General features: G+C 45.5%; 2 protein-coding genes across 5 annotated transcripts in view; one reads left to right on the forward strand and one right to left on the reverse strand.

Moving 5' to 3' along the window:
- Positions 1–811: 811 nt before the first annotated feature.
- On the reverse strand, positions 812–12970 carry MRPS12 (mitochondrial ribosomal protein S12). 4 transcript variants are annotated; one of them, XM_077480118.1, is made up of 4 exons: positions 12821–12879; positions 7344–7439; positions 3080–3149; positions 812–1660 (listed from the first exon to the last, which is right to left on the reverse strand). In XM_077480118.1, exons 3-4 carry the CDS (start codon positions 3126–3128, stop codon positions 1266–1268), a joined length of 444 nt encoding a protein of 147 aa, XP_077336244.1. In that variant the 5' UTR covers positions 3129–3149; positions 7344–7439; positions 12821–12879; the 3' UTR covers positions 812–1265. The 4 variants fall into 4 exon arrangements, with proteins under 4 accessions (XP_077336244.1, XP_077336237.1, XP_077336262.1 ...); XM_077480111.1 differs by lacking the exon at positions 7344–7439 and having other exon boundaries at positions 12821–12970; XM_077480136.1 differs by lacking the exons at positions 7344–7439; positions 12821–12879 and adding an exon at positions 12699–12723.
- An 83-nt stretch (positions 12971–13053) lies between these two features.
- The window catches only part of SARS2 (seryl-tRNA synthetase 2, mitochondrial), a 48949-nt gene continuing 40113 nt past the window's right edge, over positions 13054–21889 (forward strand). Inside the window, exons 1-3 of the mRNA XM_077480098.1 lie at positions 13054–13413; positions 17299–17394; positions 18965–18994. Of these exons, the coding sequence (XP_077336224.1) occupies positions 13177–13413; positions 17299–17394; positions 18965–18994 (363 nt within the window). The 5' untranslated portion in view covers positions 13054–13176. The remainder of the gene's footprint in view (positions 13414–17298; positions 17395–18964; positions 18995–21889) is intronic.

Below are 21889 nucleotides of genomic sequence, written 5' to 3' on the forward strand. Positions count from 1 at the left end.
GCAGCTAGCTAGTGCCATAACCCCGGTATTTAGCGTCAAAGTACCGACGTATGGGTATGTCGTTTTGTGTGAAGTGGTTAAATTAGGACAGTAAAAAAAAAAAAATTTCTGCCAGTACATACCTTATACAGTCCACTTCCTGTTTCTTGTCTGGTAAAAAGCCAAGGCTTATGACATCATGCACAGCTCTCTCCCTCCCTCCTGAGTGTTTGCCAGGAAGGGTGGGGGCATAGAAATGAGTCACAAGAGGGCTAATGAGAGCTGCAGGTGCGTGTCTGTGTAAGTCCAGGAAGTGAACAGGCAGCAGCTTCAGCTGCCCACAGTTAAAATGGATGGAGCCAGTCTCAGTGAAGGGAGATTCCTGCAGCATACTTTGCAAGTACAGAATCACAGTATATATAAAATAATATGCAAAAGTGGTTGGAGGGAAGCTTCAGCATGGCAAAGATGTTTTAATTACAAATTATGTGAGCAGACTGCAGTTCCTCTTTCACTTGAAATACCACCCCAGAGAACTATAACCAAGGGAAGCAGAATGCCTAAGATGATAGTGAGGATGGTACAAACCTTATTGTTATTGAGTAGAATGGCAACATTTCCCAAATGAAGCTAGTAGCATGGAACCAGGTTACATTGCTGATAAAATGACACTGATACTATAATATGGTAGTGCCAAGTGTCTGGCAACATAGCGCCATACTGGAAACATAGGGAAAGTGAATTTTCAAATGGAAATCACTCCAAATACACCATCATATTCCCCAAAATATAATTTTCTTTCCCCAAAAATGTGTGTTTGAAATAAAACACATTTACAAAATACACATATTTTAATAGCAGAAATTGCATGAAAACAGAAGTGCACAAGAGACTGAATCCTCAAGTCCATGAAAACCTAAGGGCCACTTTGTCCATAACTGATCTTGGATGGATGTAGGTGGGTTAAATCATCCCATCAGCCTCCTACTATCTCTAGTAGTTCCAGAGGTCAGATCTCTGCCCCCTATTTTCCCATTTGGCCATCTTCTCCAACCATTATAAGAGTCTTGCTGCTTCTGTTAGGTTTTATTCTTAATGTCAGAGATTGCAGCACCAAACAGTCAGACTCCAAGAACACAAAATAACTGGCTGAGAGAAATTTTGCTGGTTGAGACACGTGATGCCCCCAAATAAAATAAAATCTCTGATCTTGCTGTACGTTTTCGTATACTCCTCTGGTTCAGGAATTAGTGGAGAGTTAATGATAAGTTGCCCAATGTCCATTACTACTTTTTCTTCACATGGGCACAGTCATATTTTCCCCGCACCACTTTGAGTTTCACCCCGGGAAGGTCCTGCGTGCGGCCACCTTCCACCAGGACAATGCTGTGCTCCTGCAGATTATGTCCTTCTCCTGGAATAAAAACCACCACTTCTTTGCCATTGCTAAGCCGCACACGGGCACACTTGCGGTTTGCGGAGTTGGGTTTCTTGGGTTTGCGGATCATGGTCTTCAGGACAACACCCTTCAACTGAGGACAGCCACCTAAAGGTCCCACTTTGGGAGGAGGAAGCTTGGGTTTGCCAGCTCGATGCATCTGATTTAAGGTGGCCATGCTTCGGGACGCTATGAGTGGAAGAGCGGAGTAATTTGGTACAACTGTCCGAAAGAAGGAGGATCCTATAACCAAAATGTTGTAAATATTCAGGATGAAAAAAAAAAAGGATACAAGTAGTGAGTGCTCTCTTTCGATGAGGAAAAGAAAACATTACCAGTAAAGATTTTCATTGAGAATTCTGTGCTGCTAAAGCAAAACGAACTACTGGTCCTGCTGCGCTCATTGGTTCTTTCCACCAACCTCTACATCAATACTATGGGGTCGATTTAATGAAGCCAAAATATACTGTGCACTGCAAGTGCAGTTGCGCCAGCGCTTAGTAAGGCTGAATTCACACCAATGCAGTTTTAGTGCTTTTTGCATTTTCCAGATTTGCACTACAGAATGTGTTCCATAGGAAACCATGCTAAATGGACAGTAGTGCAAATCTGCAAAATGAAAAAAGCACTAAAACAACCTCTGTGTCGGCCTTTTAGTGATGTAGGAGTTGGCAGGAGGAACCACAGAGCTCGGGGGGACCTGGAGGTTCACACTGCTGAAGTGTTGGTTTATGAAGACTCCTCGCGGACAATTTCTCTTCACTGAAGAAAACATGGCAGCAGGAGAGAAGATTAAATGCTTTTTTGCAGGTGCAGTTTAAAAAGGCCAAGTTTACCTTTTACAAAAAATAAATAAATAAGATGCACATCTTTTTGCAGCTAAAAAATAATAAAAAAAAAAAAGTGCAGCAATTTTTTTTTTACTCTGTAGCTTGTAAGTAAGGCATTGCACCCATGATCAGCAGATCGCGGGTGCAATGCCTTATAAGCTGCACAATAAAAAAATAATGCAAGGCACATTTTTTCCTTTTTACCTGCAGAAAGATGTGCGGAGGGCCACCACTCACATTTTTTTACTTTAAAGGATAAGTTCACCTTTGGTAACATGTTACATGTTCCGAGTGCTGCAGCCGCTGCTGTGGAAGTTCAATAAATCTTCCTGTCAATAAGTACTGGCTTGCCCTACGGGATGTATGGGTAACCCCCATACACTGCCAGCGTGAGGGAGACCTGCATGATATCAGCTATCTGCGGATCACTGGTGTAATGCTTTACAGGCTCCTTATACAAAGAATAATAAATGTATATTTTTTTTTTTACCTGCAAATAGATGTGCATTTATATATTTTTTTTCCCGCCTCCAGATGGGGGGTGGGAAAGCCTATAAAGACTCCAGGGATGTATTAAATCATTTTGGCCTGGGCCAGAAACCAGGAAGAAACGAAGAAATATATAAAAAAAAAAAAAAAAACATTTTATGACAAGCAAATATAAAATACCTTCTTATCTACAGTATTTTCTAAGGCTAGCAGCATAAGGATTACAACTAGTTCATGTTGACTGAGAAAGTTTAGTTCCACTGTATTAAGTAACCCTTCTGTGTACAAGCATTGATTGTGCTTAGGCTCTGTGTCAATGGACAATGCTGAAGAACAGACTTACCCCATGTCCAAGGTGCAGAGACCAGGCTCCGAATTCCAGCAAAGACCATTCTGGCTCAGGTAGATGCTATCTGTCAAGACAGAAGGATAGATAGCCTGTGACCTGGGATTATTGCCCAGCATCATGTTTTACCAGTATATATATTACACATAATATATATAAAATTTTAAACAATTATTAGTCAGCTAGGATCAAAATATTATCTTTCTATCCACACATACATACACACACACACACTTTAATGACATCCCAGTCTGTCCGTAGGGGTCAATATTGAGTTGGTCCACCCTTTGCAAAGATAGAACACCTTTGGGATGAATTAAAGCCAGGCCTTCTCATCCAACATCAGTGTCTAACTTCACAAATACGCTTCTGGAAGAACGGTCAAACACTCCCATAGACACACTCCTAAACCTTGTGGACAGTCTTCCCAGAAGAGTTGAAGCCGTTATAGCTGCCAACTCAATATTGAACCCTACAGACTACACGCACATGAACTTTAATGGCATTGCAGTCTTAAAGGTAGACGTCTCAATACTTTTTGTAGAATAGTATATGTGTGCCCTAAAGTTGCAGTGACTTCAAAGTAGTTCATGCACTACTTTGGTCCGACTTTCACACAACTTCAGGACCATAGACTTCAATGTAAACCCTCAAAATGTTATACAATGCATCAGTTGTCTATTATCACTAGTCAAAGCCAAAGTCACATCAAAGTTGCACCAAAGTGCAGACGCTATCTGTCTACATGTTCTGGCTCCAATAAACAGTCTAGGGGGATGTCTTTAGTAATTTATTGCCTAGAGTAACTTTAACAGAAGAGGGGCTAGGGCATGGAATACTCTAAAATGATTGGTATAGTCACAGCTGAAGACCATGGGGCACATTTTTGGCATCTGGTTACCTTACCTTGGCACCTCTGCACACCTACTGATACTCGGTGCAGTTTCCAGAACACTACACAGTCACAGGGATCAGTTTTGGGTCTGTACTCACAAATCCTCAGGACAGCTGCCACCTGGTAGCTTACTCTGGACATAGTCCAATAAGTGAGCGGGCACCTCTTCACACCAGCTCCCTTGTGAGGTTTTGCAATCAGCATCCAAGCAGATCCATCCAGGCCCTCAGCCCTGACAGAAATGTGCTTATAGAGCAGCTCCATGGGCAGTAGCCCTTCTGGCTCTGAAATCCTCCTAGGGAGAAGGAACCCTGCTGTTTCAGACTATTTATTATCATTCCAGCCCCCTTCTGGACATTCCTCTCCTAGGATTAGTGAGAGCCTGATAAATATTCAGGCTTTTTTTTTTTTTAAATCTCCTACCCCAAACTCTGGAAGCTTTTTCCAGGGGAAAACCCTTAGAAGACCAGGTCAGACGATCTCTGCTCCCTTGGTTACAGAAGAAGTCCTGTGACAGTGCTACATTCTAATTAAAAAAAAATTGTGTGTGTGTGTGTGTAATATATATATATATTATATATACCGTATATACTCGAGTATAAGCCGAGATTTTCAGCCTCTTTTTTGAGGCTGAAAGTGCCCCCCTCGGCTTATACTCGAGTCATCGCTGTCTGCCCGCTCGATCAGCGTGTCGAGCAGACAGACAGCGGCCATTCTATTCAAAAGCCGCGCCTCCGGCTCCGCCTTCGCCTGTGATAGGCGGAACACTGAATTTCCCAGCAGCCTGTGTTCCGCCTATCACGGACATCGTATCATCCTCGTACTACGGACGAGGATGATACGACGTCAGTGATAGGCGGAACACAGGCTGCTGGGAAATTCAGTGTTCCGCCTATCACAGGCGAAGGAGGAGGCGCGGCTTTTGAATTTTACAATGGCCGCCGAAGAGGGCACGGGACGGAGGCAAGGCAAGGCAAGGCAAGGCACGGCACGGGACGGGACGGAGGCAAGGCAAGGCACGACACGACGGCAAGGCACGGCACGGCACGGGACGGAACGGAGGCAAGGAGGCAAGGCACGGGACGGAACGGAGGCAAGGAGGCAAGGCACGGGACGGAGGCTCGGGACAAAGGTAGGCTGGACACACACACACACACACACACACACACACACACACACGGATACACACACACACAGGGATGGGTGGATGGATGGAGACACACACAGGGATGGGTGGATGGATGGAGACACACACAGGGATGGATGGATGGATGGAGACACACACACACAGGGATGGATGGATGGATGGATGGAGACACACACACACAGGGATGGATGGATGGATGGACACACACACACACAGGGATGGATGGACGGACACACAGGGATGGACGGACACACAGGGATGGACGGACACACAGGGATGGACGGACACACACACAGGGATGGACAGGCATGTCTCACCCTCGGCTTATACACGAGTCAATAAGTTTGCCAGTTTTTTTGGGGGTAAATTGGGGGCCTCGGCTTATATTCGGGTCGGCCTATACTCGAGTATATACGGTATATATATATATATACACACACATACACACACATACATACATATACATATATACACACACACACACACATTTTTTTTTTTTTAAACACACACAGCAGGTAAAATAAGTATTGAACACGTGTCACCATTTTTCTAGGTGAATCAATTACATGACATTTTTCACCACATGTCGATAATAACTCATACATACAAAGAAACCAAAACAAATTACGGTCAGAAATGAAGTTATGTATAATAAAATGGAATTATACAGGGAAAAGTATTAAACACGCTAACTAAAATTTAAAATACTTGGTACAAAATCCTTCATTGGTAATGACAGCTTCAAGATGCCTCTTATATGGAGAAACTAGTCGCCTGCATTACTTAGGTGTGATTTTTGCCCCACTTTTCCACACAGTCTTCAAATCTTGAAGGTTCTGTGGGCCTCTTCTATGAACTCTGATCTTTAGTTCTTTCCATAGATTTTCTATTGGATTCAAGTCAGATGATTGGCTGGGCTATTCTAGCTATTTTCTTTTGTTTGAAACCAACAGAGTTTCTTTGGCTTTGTGTTTGGGGACATGGTCTTGGTGAAATGTCCACCCTCATTTCATCTTCATCATCCTGGTAGATGGCAGCAGATCTTTATCAACAATTGTCTTAGTATATTTTTCCATTCATCCTTCCTTCAATAATATGAAGTTTGTCAGTACTGTATGCTGAAAAACAGCCCCACATCATGATGTCCCCACCTCCAAACTTCACTGTTGGTATGGGGGGTGTTTTTGGGGTGATGTGCCATTTGACCTCCAAACATGGTGTGTATTATGGCTTCCAAAGAGTTCAAATTTGGTCTCATCTGACCAGACTATATTCTCCCAGTATTTCCAAGGCTTGTCTAAATGTTGTGCAGAAAACTTTAAAACAAGCTTCAACATGCTTTTTCTTTAGCAATGAAGTCTTGCATGGCGGGCGTGCATACAGGTCATGGTGGTTGAGTGCATTACTTATCGTTTTCTTTGAAACAATTGTACCTGCTAATTCCAGGTCTTTCTGAAGCTCTCCACAAGTGGCTCTTGGCTCCTGGACAACTCTTCTGATAATTTTTTTCACCATGTCGGAAATCTTGCGAAGAGCACCTGGTCATAGCTGGTTTATGATGAAATTATGTTCTTTCCACTTCCAGATTATGGCCCCAACAGTGCTCACCTGAACATTCAGACTTTATAAATCCTTCTGTAACCAATGCCATCACTATCTTTTGCAACAATAAGGTTGCAAAGGTATGGAGAGAGCTCTTTGCTTTTATCCATCATGAGGTGTGTGTGACATCTTGGTAATGAGACCCCTTTTTATAGGCCATCAGTTGAGACTGATAGGGTTAGGGTTTCCCCTGAAAGAACAAGGTTAGGACTCAGGGATTGGAATAGGAACCTCCTTCAAAAGGTCAAAGGTCAGCAGACTGTTCCCCAGAGATCAAAAGCGTGTGACCCACCCCAACCAAAGTGTTCCACGTACCCCAACTAAGTTAGTGGAATGAACAAGTAAGCGCTTGGCTCTCCATTAAGGCTGAGCTCAGGCGTTTTGCAAGCTGCATGTGCCAAGCCCGCCAGGAAGTAGGCGCTGCACAGCGCTAATCACAGGCAGTGAGACATTGTCCCGATGTGCGACTGCAGAGATCGGGACAATGTCTCACTACTTGTGATTATCGCAGAGCCGATTTCCTGACGGGTTCGGCACGTGCGGCTTACGAACCAGCCTGAGCTCATCCTTACACTCCATACCTTTTTTGCACCTCCATTTCTTCATGTGTTCAATACCTTTTCACTGTGTCATTCATTTGCTTTGGTTTCTTTGTATGTATGGATTGCATGGGTTGTTACCGACATGTGGTGAAAATTTCATGTCGAAAGCACCTTTAGAAATATATAGAAAGAAAGAAAGGTGACATGTTCAATACTTATTTTACAAGGAGGTGTATGTGTAATAAAAAAAATAAAAAAATGTATATAATATATACGCACACACACACATATACACTCTCACTGATCACTTTATTAGGTACACCTGTTCAATTGTTTGGTAACACAAATTGTTAATCAGCCAATCACATGGCAGCAAGTCAATGCATTTAAGCATCTAGACGAGGTCAAGATGATTTGTTGAAGTTCAAATGGAGAATCGTAATAGGGAAGAAAGGGGATTTAAGTAACTTTGAACGTGGCATGGTTGTTGGTGCCAGGCGGGTTGGTCTGAGTATTTCAAAAACTGCTGATTTACCGTATATACTCGAGTATAAGCCGAGATTTTCAGCCTCTTTTTTGAGGCTGAAAGTGCCCCCCTCGGCTTATACTCCAGTCATCGCCGTCTGCCTGCCCGATCAGCGTGTCGAGCAGACAGACGGCGGCCATTCTACTATTCAAAAGCCGCGCCTCCCTGTCTGTGATAGGCGGAACACAAAATTTCCCAGCAGTCAGTGTTCCGCCTATCACGGACATCCGCTCATTCTCATACTACGGACGAGGATGAGAGGATGTCCGTGATAGGCGGAACACTGACTGCTGGGAAATTGAGTGTTCCGCCTATCACAGACAGGGAGGCGCGGCTTTTGAACAGAGGAATGGCCGCCGTCTGTCAGACGAGGAGAGCATGGCACACAGAGGCTGCAGATCGGCACAGGTAGGCAGGGATGGACGGGACACAGCGACGGACGGGACACAGCGATGGACACAGGGACGGACGGGACACAGCGACGGACGGGACACAGGGATGTCTCACCCTCGGCTTATACACGAGTCAATAAGTTTCCCAGTTTTTTTGTGGTAAATTGGGGGCCTCGGCTTATATTCGGGTCGGTCTATACTCGAGTATATACGGTACTGGGATTTTCACAGAACCATCTCTAGGGTCTACAGAGAATGGTCCGAAAAAAGAGAAAATATCCAGTGAGCGGCAGTCGTGTGGAGGAAAATGCCTTGTTGATGTCAGAGGAGAATGGGCAGACTGGTTCAAGAAGATAGAAAGGCAACAGTAACTCAAATAACTAGGGGTGCACCAAATGGGTTTTTTTGTGCCAAAACCGATACCGAAAATGAAAAATACACTAGGTCGAAAACTGATATCGAACATCACTGATACCAAAACTTATTTAAAAAAAATATTTTTATACAGGAAGTGGTCAGAGACCGGGGACATGGTACAAGACATAAATGCAGCCAGCCTGTGTCCCAAGTAGTGCGCTGAGAACATCACAGCTTTAAGCTGTGTGTTCCCCACCACTCACCGTCACATACAGCCCCTCCTCTTTCTCCGGGCCCTTTGATAGACAGATCACCCTCCAATCCTGGGACGGGTGATCTGTCTAGATCCAATCCTGGGATGGGGGATCTGTCTATCAAAGTTCCCCGGACAAGGAGGAAGGGCTGTATGTGATGGCGGGGAACACACAGCTATTGAAATTAAAGCTGTGATATTCCCGGCTCTCTAATCAACCAGGCAGCAGAGGTTGCTCTACTGCGCTATACACCCCCCCATGATGGGTGGCACCAGGGGTGGTGCTCTGCCCGCCCAATTTTCGGCTCCAATATCTGCCTTTTTTTTCTTTCGGCAAATTGCCAAAAAGGCCGAAATTTTGGCGCATCCTTACAAATATATATATATACCCACCTCCCTATTTTTCGCCTTCCTTTGGAACAATCAGGAACAACCGTAGGTTAGCATACCCCTACCTCCGGCCTCCATTCCATTTTTCACGATATCCTAGGACGACTACTCCAGATCACAGCCAGACTTCTTTTCTAAGCGGAGACCTTCACCTTAAGTAAAGGTAGCCGGAACAGCCAGCAACCGAATACAACAACTCCTTCCGCATCCATATAGGCATCCCCTGATCAACTTGCGCGCTAATAGCCTCAAGCACGGCGGCAAGTCTGATACCTAGCCCCTCCTCAGGATCAATACCCTGATCAGGATCATCATCTTAGGCCCATAGTACCATCAACAGCATCCACAAACCATGTGCTACTTCAAATACTCAGCTGAAGTTCTGCACAGACTAAGGAACATCAACACCACATTGCCATCTTCCATACAAAAAATTCTTCAAAGAGAACAACTATTAAAAACCGGACGACAAGCAGCTCCCAACCACAGGAAGACATCTACTCGACCACTACAATTAGATTGCGCCTTGATTAACGCCAGGTCTGCAGTCAAACAGACTGGAAGTACACAACTTCATCATCGAGAACAATGTAGACTGCCTCTTCATCACCGAAAGCTGGTTAACCTCTGACTGCAACACCATGCTCACCGAATTGGTGCCGGAAAACTACAGGATCCTAACCGAACACCGGATAGGGAAAAAAGGAGGAGGCCTAGCAGTGATCTTTAAAGGTCACCTGGATTTCACTAAACCATCATCTCAGACCCAGTGCCTTTTATGGAAACCCTGACGCTACATCTTCAACCAACACCCCATGACACCACTCATATTCTACTGTGCTACAGACCACCGGGACCAAAGTCCAATCTTCTTTCACCCCTCACGGAATCCTTTGCAATGCCCACCCTAAAATTCAAAAATTTCCTGGCACTCAGATTTCAACCTTTGGGCAAACGAGCCTAAAGACCCCATCGCGACTGCCTGCATCAATCAACTAGAAGAACTGGGTCTCCAGCAACTGATAAAGACTCCCACGCATGGGTCAGGACACACCCTGGACCTCATTTTCAAACAGAACATTGATGTCAACATACTCGACAACATAACTCTGAAACCTGTAACAACGCACTGGACCAGATCACATAAAAAAACTGTACACTGAATCCTTCAAATCCACTCTGTCCAACAAGATAACTACAATAACCTTAAACCACTCTACGGAGGAAACACTCAACTCCCTGAACAAGGCATTACTGCAATCAGCAGACTCGGTAGCACCAAAACGCAGGGCTCTCATCAGGAAGAAAAACTCTGGATGGTTTAATAGCTTCCTCGCCGTACTAAAGCAAGAAAGCAGAAGAGCGGAAAGAACATGGAGAAGAAATCCCACTGAGGAAAACCACTTTAACTACAAAGGTCTCACAGAGAATTATCGGAAAGCAATCTTCAAAGCCAAAAAGGACCACTTCTCATATACAATCTCAACGGCTGCAAACCAACCGCGGGAACTGTTTAAACTGGTTAATCAATGAATCCGGTGTGCCTAGAACCCCCAGAAAGCGAATCCCAGGATTACTGTGACAAACTGTCGGATTTTTTCATCGATAAAGTCAAAACCATCAGGGAAACAATTTGTCAGAAGAAAACATCCGACCTCAGCCAGCAAATACATAAAGAGGATGTCTGCACCAACATACCGCAACCGCCGAAATTTTCACTATCCCCAATTACCGTAGACACCGCAAAAAACATCATTAATAAACTGCGCGACAGTACCTCACCTATTGACATCATCCCCACAAAACTACTGAAAGAATGCTCCGACATCGTGGCTCCAACCATAACCCACCTCATAAACCGATCATTCCACGAAGGGATTGTTCCCAGCATACATCGTCAAACCTCTACTCAAGAAACCAAACCTGGACCCTCAGGATCCAAACAACCGTAGGCCAATTACAAGCCTCAACACCATTTCTAAGATCATGGAGAAAGCTGTAGTAAATCAGCTACAACTTCACCTGGATACTCACAAACTCCTGGACCCGCTGCAATCAGGCTTCCGCCCGAGTCATGGAACAGAAACCGCTCTCCTCAAGATTTGGGATGACGCCCTCGAAGCAGCAGATGACGGAGAGCCGTGTCTCCTCGTACTGCTAGACCTAAGTGCAGCGTTTGATACAGTAGATCACAATACTCTACTCGTCCGCCTCACAGAAGTAGCCGGAGTCCAAGACATAGATCTCCATTGGTTCGCGTCCTTCCTAGGAAATCGGTCACAGACAGTGAAACTAGGAAAATTCCTCTCCGAAACTCGGGCAGTCACCTGCGAAGTCCCTCAAGGCTCTCCTTTATCACCCAGTCTCTTCAACATTTACATTCCCCACTCCTTCAAATCATCAGATGCTCAGATCTCTGCTTCCACTCTTACGCTGACGACACGCAACTTTATTTCCAGATCAATGGAAAAAAAAAAGATCACCAACAACAACTTGAAAACTGCCTCAAATCAATAGAGGACTGGATGACCACTAACTCCCTCCAGCTGAACGAATCAAAGACAAAGCTTCTTATCTTACACCCAAATCATAAGCCCGCAACCAAAACCTCCTGGTCTCCACCAACCGTCTTTGGGCAGACTATCTCCCCAAAGACCAAAGCGAAGAGTCTTGGGGTTATTTTAGACGCACAAATGTCAATGGATGCGCAAATAGGAGCAGTAGTCAGTGGATCTCACCACCTGCTGCGCATGCTTCGCAGACTCATCCCTTTTATCCCAAAGAATGACAAAGCAGTGGTAGTTGGAACAATCATTAATTCACGACTGGACTACGCAAACTCGCTTTACATAGGATTACCACAATATCAACTTGCGCGATTACAACTGATCCAAAACACGGCGGCAAGGCTGATAACAGGAAAAAAACCCTGGGAATCCATTTCTCCTTCGCTGAGGAGCTTACATTGGCTAACCGTAAAAAATCGGATCACGTTCAAGACCCTTTGCCTCACCCACAAATGCGTGCATAGAGAAGCTCCGCAATACCTAATGGAGAAAATAAATCATTACACACCAAACCGCAGTCTTTAATCAGCCAACAAAAACCTCCCCCTCGTGCCCAAAGCCCGGTATAAATCCAAGGGTGATCGGAGATTCGCTGTCCAAGGGCCTCGGCTATGGAATGCTCTACCAATCAACATCCGCCTGGAAGAAAATCACCTGGCTTTTAGGAAAAAACTCGACCTTCCTCTTTTACCAGATGATCAAAGCTCGCCACAGCGCCTAGAGGCGATTCAGTTCGCATTGTGCGCTATACAAGTATTTCATTCATATATATTATACAGATTGTATCTCTCATACTGTATAAAATTGTGCTGATAAATCTGACTCACAACTAAAAGGAAGACTATGGGGAATCGGTGTATGGCGTCTCTCCGGGGAGGAGGACTCCATGCTGACATTCATGTGCTGCACATAAGGGGACAGTCAACACACAGGGAGCTCCTTTACCAGCATGAAGCGGAGCTCCCCGTGTACTTCTATCATTGGGGATTACAATCTTCCTCGCTGTATAGTCATATACTTCATTATCACACTAGAAGTCCCAGCATGCCTTGCTGATTCTCACTCACCTTGAAGAACCCCCAACACCCGACCCACACACTCAGTACACCATGAGCGGCTACTTCCGGGTCACAGCAATACCGGGCGGAGCTTTTCCTCTCGCCCAATCACATAATTGAAGCCTCGCCCCTCTAATAAGCAACTAGACGTCTCTTCGCCAATGACAGTCCACTACTAAAAAGCCTGCTACAAGGTTTTCAAGTTTTTGTTCCATGATTGGCGCAGTGTGTGCGGCAGGCATACAGATTGCCTGTGATTGGGTAGAGCAATTGAAGAATTCTAGGACGTTCCACGATTGGCCGATGGCAGTGCCAGAGAGTCCGGTTCGCGTTGTGATTGGTCAGTTTCGGGGTTCCCGGAGAAGATGGCAGCCCGCATGCTGGTCAGGCTGTGTGCCCGGTCTGTGTGGAGGGGAGCGGCGGGGAGCCGGGCACTGAGTGGGGGGGAACCGGCGAGCCGCCTCTACGGACATGTGAAGGAGGGATACAGCGGGCGGCCTCAGCTGGACATGGAGAGACTGAGCCGGGAGCTGGAGGAGGCGGAGCGGGAGCTGAGAGAGAGGAGACCCGGGAGAGCTCCGGAGGGGGAATTGAGAGCTCTGGTGAGGGGCGCCGATCACTGACACTTTACTGACATCTCACTGACACCCCGCCACTGACGGACATTTTACTGACATCTCACTGACACCCCGCCACTGACGGACATTTTACTGACATCTCACTGACACACCACCAATGACTGAAACCCAACACTGATATTTTACTGACATCTCACTGACACACAGCACTGACTGTGCCAACACTTACTGACACCTTACTGACTGAAACATAGCACTGACTGCCACCCAACACTGACTGCCTGACCGCCAACATTTACCGACACCTTATGACACCTTACTGACTGACACCCAACACTTATTGACACTTTGCTCACTGACATGCCACACTTACTGACACAGTACTTACTGACACCTTACTGACTGACACACAACACTTACTGGCACCTCATTGACTGCCATATGCTTATTGACACCTTACTGACTGACACACAGTACTTACTGGCACTTTACTGACTGACGCACAGTACTCACTGTCAATTTACTGGCTGACACAGCAATTACTGACACCTTACACTTACTGACATCTGACAGACACACAGCACTTACTGACATACACCCGAAACGTACTGATATCTGACTGACACCCAACGCTTACTGATACTTACTGACACCTTGCAGACTGGTGCGCAGTACTTACTGACACCTTACTGGCTGACACACAGCACTTACTGACACTTTATTGACTGACACACAGTACGCACTGTCAATTTACTGACACCTTACTGACTGACACCTAACACTGATATCTGACTGACAAACAGCACTTACTGACACCCAAAACATATTGACAGCTGACTGACATACAGCACTTACTGACGCCTTACCGACTGACACTTTACTGACACATAACACTGACTGATGTGCAACACTTACTGACACCTTACTGACTGACACACAGTACTTACTGACACCTTACTGACTGACACACAGTACTTACTGACACTCTACTGACTGACACAGCACTCACTGTCAATTTACTGACTGACACACACTGACAACAATTCCTGACACCCAACACGTACTGACATCTTACTGACACCCGAAATGTACTGACATACAGCACTTAATGACACCTTACTGGCTGACACACACTTACTGACTCACAGCACTTACTGACACATCACTTACTGACACCTTACTGGCTGACACACAGTACTTACTGACGCTTTACTGACTGACACAGTACTCATTGTCAATTTACTGACTGACACACACTGATACAGCAATTACTGACACCCAACACTTACTGACATCTGACTGACACCTGGAACATACTGACATCTGACTGACATACAGCACTTAATGACACCTTACTGGCTGACACACACTTACTGACACACATCACTTACTGACACAGTACTTACTGACACTTTACTGACACACACAGTACTCACTGTCAATTTACTGACTGACACACACTGACACAGCAATTACTGACGCCTTACTGACTGACCCCCAAAACTTACTGACATCTGACACACAGCACTTACTGACCCTTTACAGACTGACACCTGAAATGTACTGACATACAGCACTTACTGACAACTTACTGACTGACACCTTACCAACACGCAGCACTTACTGACTGACATACAGCACTTACTGACAGCACTTGTTGACATGCAACACTTACTGGCAACTTACTGACTGACATCTGACAATTTACTGACCGACCCGTCACTGACTGACGCACAACACTTACTGACACTACTGATTGCAAGCTTACTGACACTTTACTTACTGACACGCAGCACTTACTGACACCTTACTGACACACACTTTACTGACTGATGTCCCAACACTTACTGACTGACACTTTACTGACTGGCACAGCACTTAATGACACCTTACTGACTGATGCCCAACACTGACTGACACACAGTACACCTTACTGACTGACACTGCACTTACTGACAAGCAGCACTTACTCCTTACTGACTGACACCCAACACTTGCTCACATCTGACACACTTTACTGACTGACACACAACACTTACTGACCGCTAACACCCAACACTTCACTGACTGACACACAGCACTTACTGACTGACACATTATTACTGACATCTTACTGACTGATACGGAGCACCTTCTGACATCTTACTGACTGACACACTTTACTGACTGACACACAACACTTACTGACTAACCCATACACCACCACTGCCTACCTCATGGCTGACACCTTACTGACTGACACCCAACCCTTACTGACACTGTACTGACTACTCAGCACACCACTGACTGACACACAGCACTTACCCGTGGTGCTTACTGACACACATTTCTTACTGATTGTTACTGACACTTGCCACTTACACCTTACTGACACCTGGCACAGACTGACACATACAGAAAAGAAGGGAGGGTGTACTGACCTTGTGCAGTATAAAGAGCATTTTAATAAAAGTAACACGGCAATGGCTATACTCACATAGAAGCGTGATATGCCAGCATGTCAGGGCTACAGCGATAGGGAATGGTATCTCTGGGTCTATAGTGCAAACCAAAGATGTCGGAGGACCAGGCGGTATTGCAGGGTGGCTAACGTGTTTCAAGGGAGGACCCTCTTCCTCCAGAGTCAAATCGATGATCATCAGCTTTGCGGCCCACGCCGACTCCTAAAAGTAGTCCCTGCAGTACTTTTGGTGACTTTGGGGGTGATATGAAGAGACGTCTGTGCCTGAACCCGCACAGATCGCTGTCTAATCGCCCCGAAGTAGCACTGAAACTCCGGTGTGACATCGTGTGAGTTCAGCTGAACTGTCAGAACTTCACACCAGCCCTCAGTGTGAGCGAGGGATTATTGTCCAAGTTTTATTGAACAAGCTGAAGATAAGCTGATTGGCTACCAGACACAGTGCACCAAGTTTCACACTCTCCAATTTCAGTAAATTACCTCACTGACACTTTTACTTCTGCAAAAAATCACTGATTGATATTGTGTACCTACCTGCTCTTCTATGCAACTATGACCAGTCTGGATTTGCAATATTATGAACCCTCCTATTAGGAAAAAATAAATGTAATTGCTCACCTGATGTTATTGTTTCTTTGCTCCCCCTTTTTTGTATGAAGCCTTTCTTTGCAGCATAACCAATCAGTGAAGATTGAGGGGAGACTTCTTTTTTCTTTTCTTTTTTTTTTTTTTCCTTTTTAGTAAATTAGCAACCCAATTGGTCCCAAATCAGGCTGCGCCTCCTTCCCCAAAGTCTCTGACGAGTTCGCAGAGCTGTGTGTCTGCGTTCCTGGGCAGCCAAGTGTAATGCCCTCTACACACGGTCAGACTTTCCGACAGAAAATATGCGATCGGATCGCGTTGTCGGAAATTCCGATTGTGTGTGCGCTCCATCTGACTTTTTCCATCTGAATTTCCTACACACAAAGTTTGAGAGCAGGATCTGAAATTTTGCGACAAAATCCAATCGTTTAAATTCCGATCGTGTGTAGACCGTTCCGACGGACAAAGTGTCACGCATGCTCAGAATGAATTACAAGACGAAAGCTATTGGCTACTGGCCCGTTTATAGTCCCCTCGTACGTGTTCTACGTCACCACGTTCAGAACAATTGGATTTTTCCAACGACTTTGTGCGACCGTGTGTATGCAAGACAAGATTGGGCCAAAATCCATCGGAAAAAATCCGCTGGATTTTGCTCGCCGGAAAGTCCGACTGTGTACAGGGCATAACAGTTTGCACATTTCAAAGACAGATTAATTACAGAAGACAAGACTGATCTCCATTCCAATCAGATACAGAAGGGGTCAGGGTCAGGTTTCATTCAGCGACAGTGCGAACTTTAGGAGTGTTTTGTCCTATCAGAGGAAAACGATGTAAAGGGATTTTCTATCTTGTTGATTTCACAGGTGAGCTCATGGGAGCAACTGCAGAGGGTGAAGCGGGATATCCACAGCCTGGAAGAGGAGAAAATGCAAATAGCCAGCAAGGTCAAGGAACTGGCAGTGAGTACTCTGTCACTTGGGGGTGCTATGAGCATATTGCTTTTCATTTTCAACGCATTACATTGCTTAAATGTTTGGTCTTGGCAAATTATTGTGAAATGCTCTGCATTATTGTAGGTCATGCAGCGGAGCTGGGGCTCAAGAGTTAAAGGTTAAGTCCAACAAGGAAATAAAAAGCAGACAAGTGCCTCCAAGTGTAATACCTTTTATACAATTTATTGACACGCTAACGAGGGGCAACTCACATGGCATACAAGAGGTTAATGCTTATCAACACTGGTCAACATCAAAGATGTAGAACGACTAAGGTCCTCAAATCTGGAACCGTGATACAGGAAGGGAATGGCCTTATCATCTTTTATTACATGTGAGTTGCCCCTCATTAGTGTGTCAGTAAATTGTGTGAAGGTACTACACTTAGAGGCGCTTTTCTGCTTGGCATACAGAGTAAGCTTCTACTGACCTTTAAAGTGATTGTAAGGGTTTGTTTCTTTTTTTTTTATAAATAACAAACCTATCGTACTTACCTCCACTGTGTAGCTTGTTTTGCACAGAGTGGCCCTGAACCATGTCGTCGCTCTCGGGGCTCCTCCCCACATCAGATAACCCCCCAGGAGAAGCGCTCTCCCAAGGGGGTTACCTTGTGGGCGTGCTCCCGAGTCCATAGACGCTGAATGTATGACTCGGCCCTGCCCCCCCAGTGCCCACATGATTGGATTGAAAGCAGCGGGCGCCAATGGATGCGCTGCTATCAATCTATCCAATCAAGAGCCAAGAACCCCCTGCAGAGAGGCAGCGTGTCCCTGCTGGGTCAAGTACTGGTGCTCAGGTAAGTAAAATGGGGGGGGGGGGGGCTGCCAGGTGTTTTTTTTTACCTTAACCTCTTGGTGTCCGCACTATAGCCGAATGACGGCCACACAGCGGACCTGAATTTCCAGGAGGCTGTCGTATGACGTCCTCCCCTTTGCAGGCACCCCGTGCTCCCTGTGCTGTGATCACTGAGTCACTGAGACTCAGGTGATCACACATCCAAGTAAGGGAGCAATCCTGGCCCCTTGCCAATGACAGCTGATCACATGATGTAAACAAAAGCTTGGTAATCATTTATTTATTTTCTCCTCGTGCTGAGGAGAAATTAAAGCCGATCACCGGCTTATGTGCAAGGGACATCGGTCCCGAAGAGGAAGAGGCAATTCTGCCTCATCTGTGCCACCAGTACCCCCTGCCATTTCCCACCAGTGCCACCTATCAATGCCCAACAGTGGTGCTGATCAGTGCCCATCACTGCCACCTATCGGTGCCCATCACTGCCGCCTCATCAGCGTACATCAATGAAGGAGAATAATTACCTGTTTGCATCCAGTCACAGCTGATCACAATGTAAATACACTCGATATTGAACCCTACGGTCTAAAACTGGGATGCCATTAAAGTTCATGTGTGTGTAAAGGCTGGTGTCCTGGTACTTTTGACAATATAGTGTGTGTACATAGAATATCATGGTTTTTAAACCATGTAAATATTTGTAAACTATTTCATATTTATTTTTCTAATTGTGCGTCTCCCACAGCTCACACATGATCGCCAGAGTCTGCAATCGGTAAGTCCTGGTATAATTTTGAATTATTTTTGTGCGGAAAACGTTATGATTAGGGAAAATACCTTAGGAAGGCTGGACACACATTATTACAATATCATGGTAAAATCAATTTTCATTCCAGTTACAAATAAAATCTACTTTCACTTTACCAACAATTGTAGTGTAGTACGGTTTTCCACCTACCGTATATACTCGAGTATAAGCCGAGATTTTCAGCCTCTTTTTTGAGGCTGAAAGTGCCCCCCTCGGCTTATACTCGAGTCATCGCTGTCTGCCCGCTCGATCAGCGTGTCGAGCAGACAGACAGCGGCCATTCTATGATTCAAAAGCCGCGCCTCCGGCTCCGCCTTCGCCTGTGATAGGCGGAACACTGAATTTCTCAGCAGCCTGTGTTCCGCCTATCACGGGCATCGTCTCATCCTCGTACTACGGACGAGGATGATACGACGTCCGTGATAGGCGGAACACAGGCTGCTGGGAAATTCAGTGTTCCGCCTATCACAGGCGAAGGAGGAGGCGCGGCTTTTGAATTTTACAATGGCCGCCGACGAAGAGGGCACGGGACGGAGGCAAGGCAAGGCACGGCACGGGACGGGACGGGACGGGACGAAGGCAAGGCACGACACGGAGGCTCGGGACAAAGGCTCGGGACACAGGTAGGCTGGACACACACACACACACACACACACACACACACACACACACACCTGTACTGCCCACTAAACATGATGGGATTTTTGTCGTGGCTATGACGCAAAGTGGCTGCTGGATGGTCTTCTCTGTGTGGGTGGCCAGCGGGAATAAATCTGCGACTCAACTATTCCCTTTTCCCTGCCAAAGTGAATGGGTCCTCAGCCCTGGTTCACACTATATTGCCATGCAGCTAACACTGCAAACCCTATTCATTTCCGCACTGCGTTTTGCGATCTGCTGCGGGTGTAGGTGCAGGTAGGCTGGACACACACACACACACACACACACACACACACACACACACACACACACACACACACACACACACACACGGATGGAGACACACACACACGGATGGATGGATGGATGGAGACACACACACACACAGGGATGGATGGATGGAGACACACACACACAGGGATGGATGGATGGATGGATGGAGACACACACACACAGGGATGGATGGATGGATGGATGGATGGAGACACACACACACAGGGATGGATGGATGGATGGACACACACACACACAGGGATGGATGGACGGACACACAGGGATGGACGGACACACAGGGATGGACGGACACACACACAGGGATGGACGGGCATGTCTCACCCTCGGCTTATACACGAGTCAATAAGTTTGCCAGTTTTTTTGGGGGTAAATTGGGGGCCTCGGCTTATATTCGGGTCGGCCTATACTCGAGTATATACGGTAATTAATGATAGATTGAAAGCATTAATTTACTAAATCAATCCTAAATTAGATAGTTTCGAACAATCTTTCTATAGAAGCCAATTGTTTGACACAATAAAAGGTTGTGGTGGAAGCTGATCTGGTCAGACTAGTCGCTATATTTTCATCAAAATGATGAACTGAAATAACTGAACTAGTGCAGACAAATTCTGAATGATCATTGTACTTTAATCCACCACACTCTGGTAATCAGATGAACCTCGTGCACAGCGTCTTGTGATGCTGGAAATAAGACGACGACGACAGCACATCAGTTGAAGGAACAATAACTGTCCTTTGCTTTTTTTGGAGAAACTCCAGAAACATTTTAAGTGGATGCCTCTTCTCCTTCTCCTCCTTCTCCTCCTTCTCCTCCTTCTTCTCCTCCTCCTTCTCCTCCTTCTCCTCCTCCTTCTCCTCCTTCTCCTCCTCCTTCTCCTCCTTCTCCTCTTTCTTCTCCTCCTTCTCCTCATATCATCTTAAATCCATCGTTATTCTTCTCTTTTGTATATACAGCACTCTCTCTCTTAATTGTGATATCATCTACTTTTAACCATTCTGTATGTGTCGGTGGGCTCCTTGCTGACCATCTCTTCACTATTAGTTTCCTTGCTAAAAACGGACATCTAATTGTTGCCATCCACCTTTTTCTAATACCCCCCCCCCCCCCTATATTATCCAATATACACAATATTATATCTACTTTAAGGGCCACACCAAAAGTCTGTTTTATAGTTTCCAAAATATCCCCCCAATATCAAAATAGTTTTGGCCGTCTCCATAGCATATGGATAAGATCTCCACTTTGATCTCTCAACATGGACAGTTAGCATCTGATCTCCCATATTGAAATAACTTTCGGAGTGTATACTATGATCTGTGAAGCAACATCAAATGCGAGATTCTCTGCAATTTGTATCTTTATACAGTTGGGCTAGTCGCCTCAAAGCATCTTTCTATTCCTTGCTCCTCTCTACATTTCCCACTTCCTTTAAACGTTTGTTATTCCATATAGGGCTAAATTCGGTATAGCCCCGGCATCCTAACATCTTTTTACTTATTTTCCATGTTTTTTTAATCAACATAAAAGTGGAGGTCTTAAACAAAAATGTCCAAAGTCTCTATTAATGAGTTTTGTTTTGTTCCTAAAAAGCATAATTTCCCTATTCATATCCCCCCCCCCCCCCCCCCCCCCTCATAACTCCAAGGATGTGGCACTGCCAGCCCTCCTTCCTCTTTTGGCCGCTGCAGCACCCTCGAGCCTATTTAGCTTGTTTTCTCTTCCATATTAACTCTTGGAAGATTGTTTCTATCCTCCGATAATTTTTTTATTTTAACTATCCCTGCCTGTGAAAATCCAGCAGATAGGGAGGTTTCTATAGGATCCACTGGTAAGAGCATTGTTTTAGATCAATTTATGCTTAAGCCTGAAAATCGTCCAAACTCCGTTATCACCTCCATTGCTGC

Source organism: Lithobates pipiens, unplaced genomic scaffold (genome assembly GCF_037356315.1).
Source record: "Lithobates pipiens isolate NorthernLeopardFrog02 unplaced genomic scaffold, aLitPip1_a1.2 Scaffold_1, whole genome shotgun sequence".
Lineage (NCBI taxonomy): Eukaryota > Metazoa > Chordata > Amphibia > Anura > Ranidae > Lithobates > Lithobates pipiens.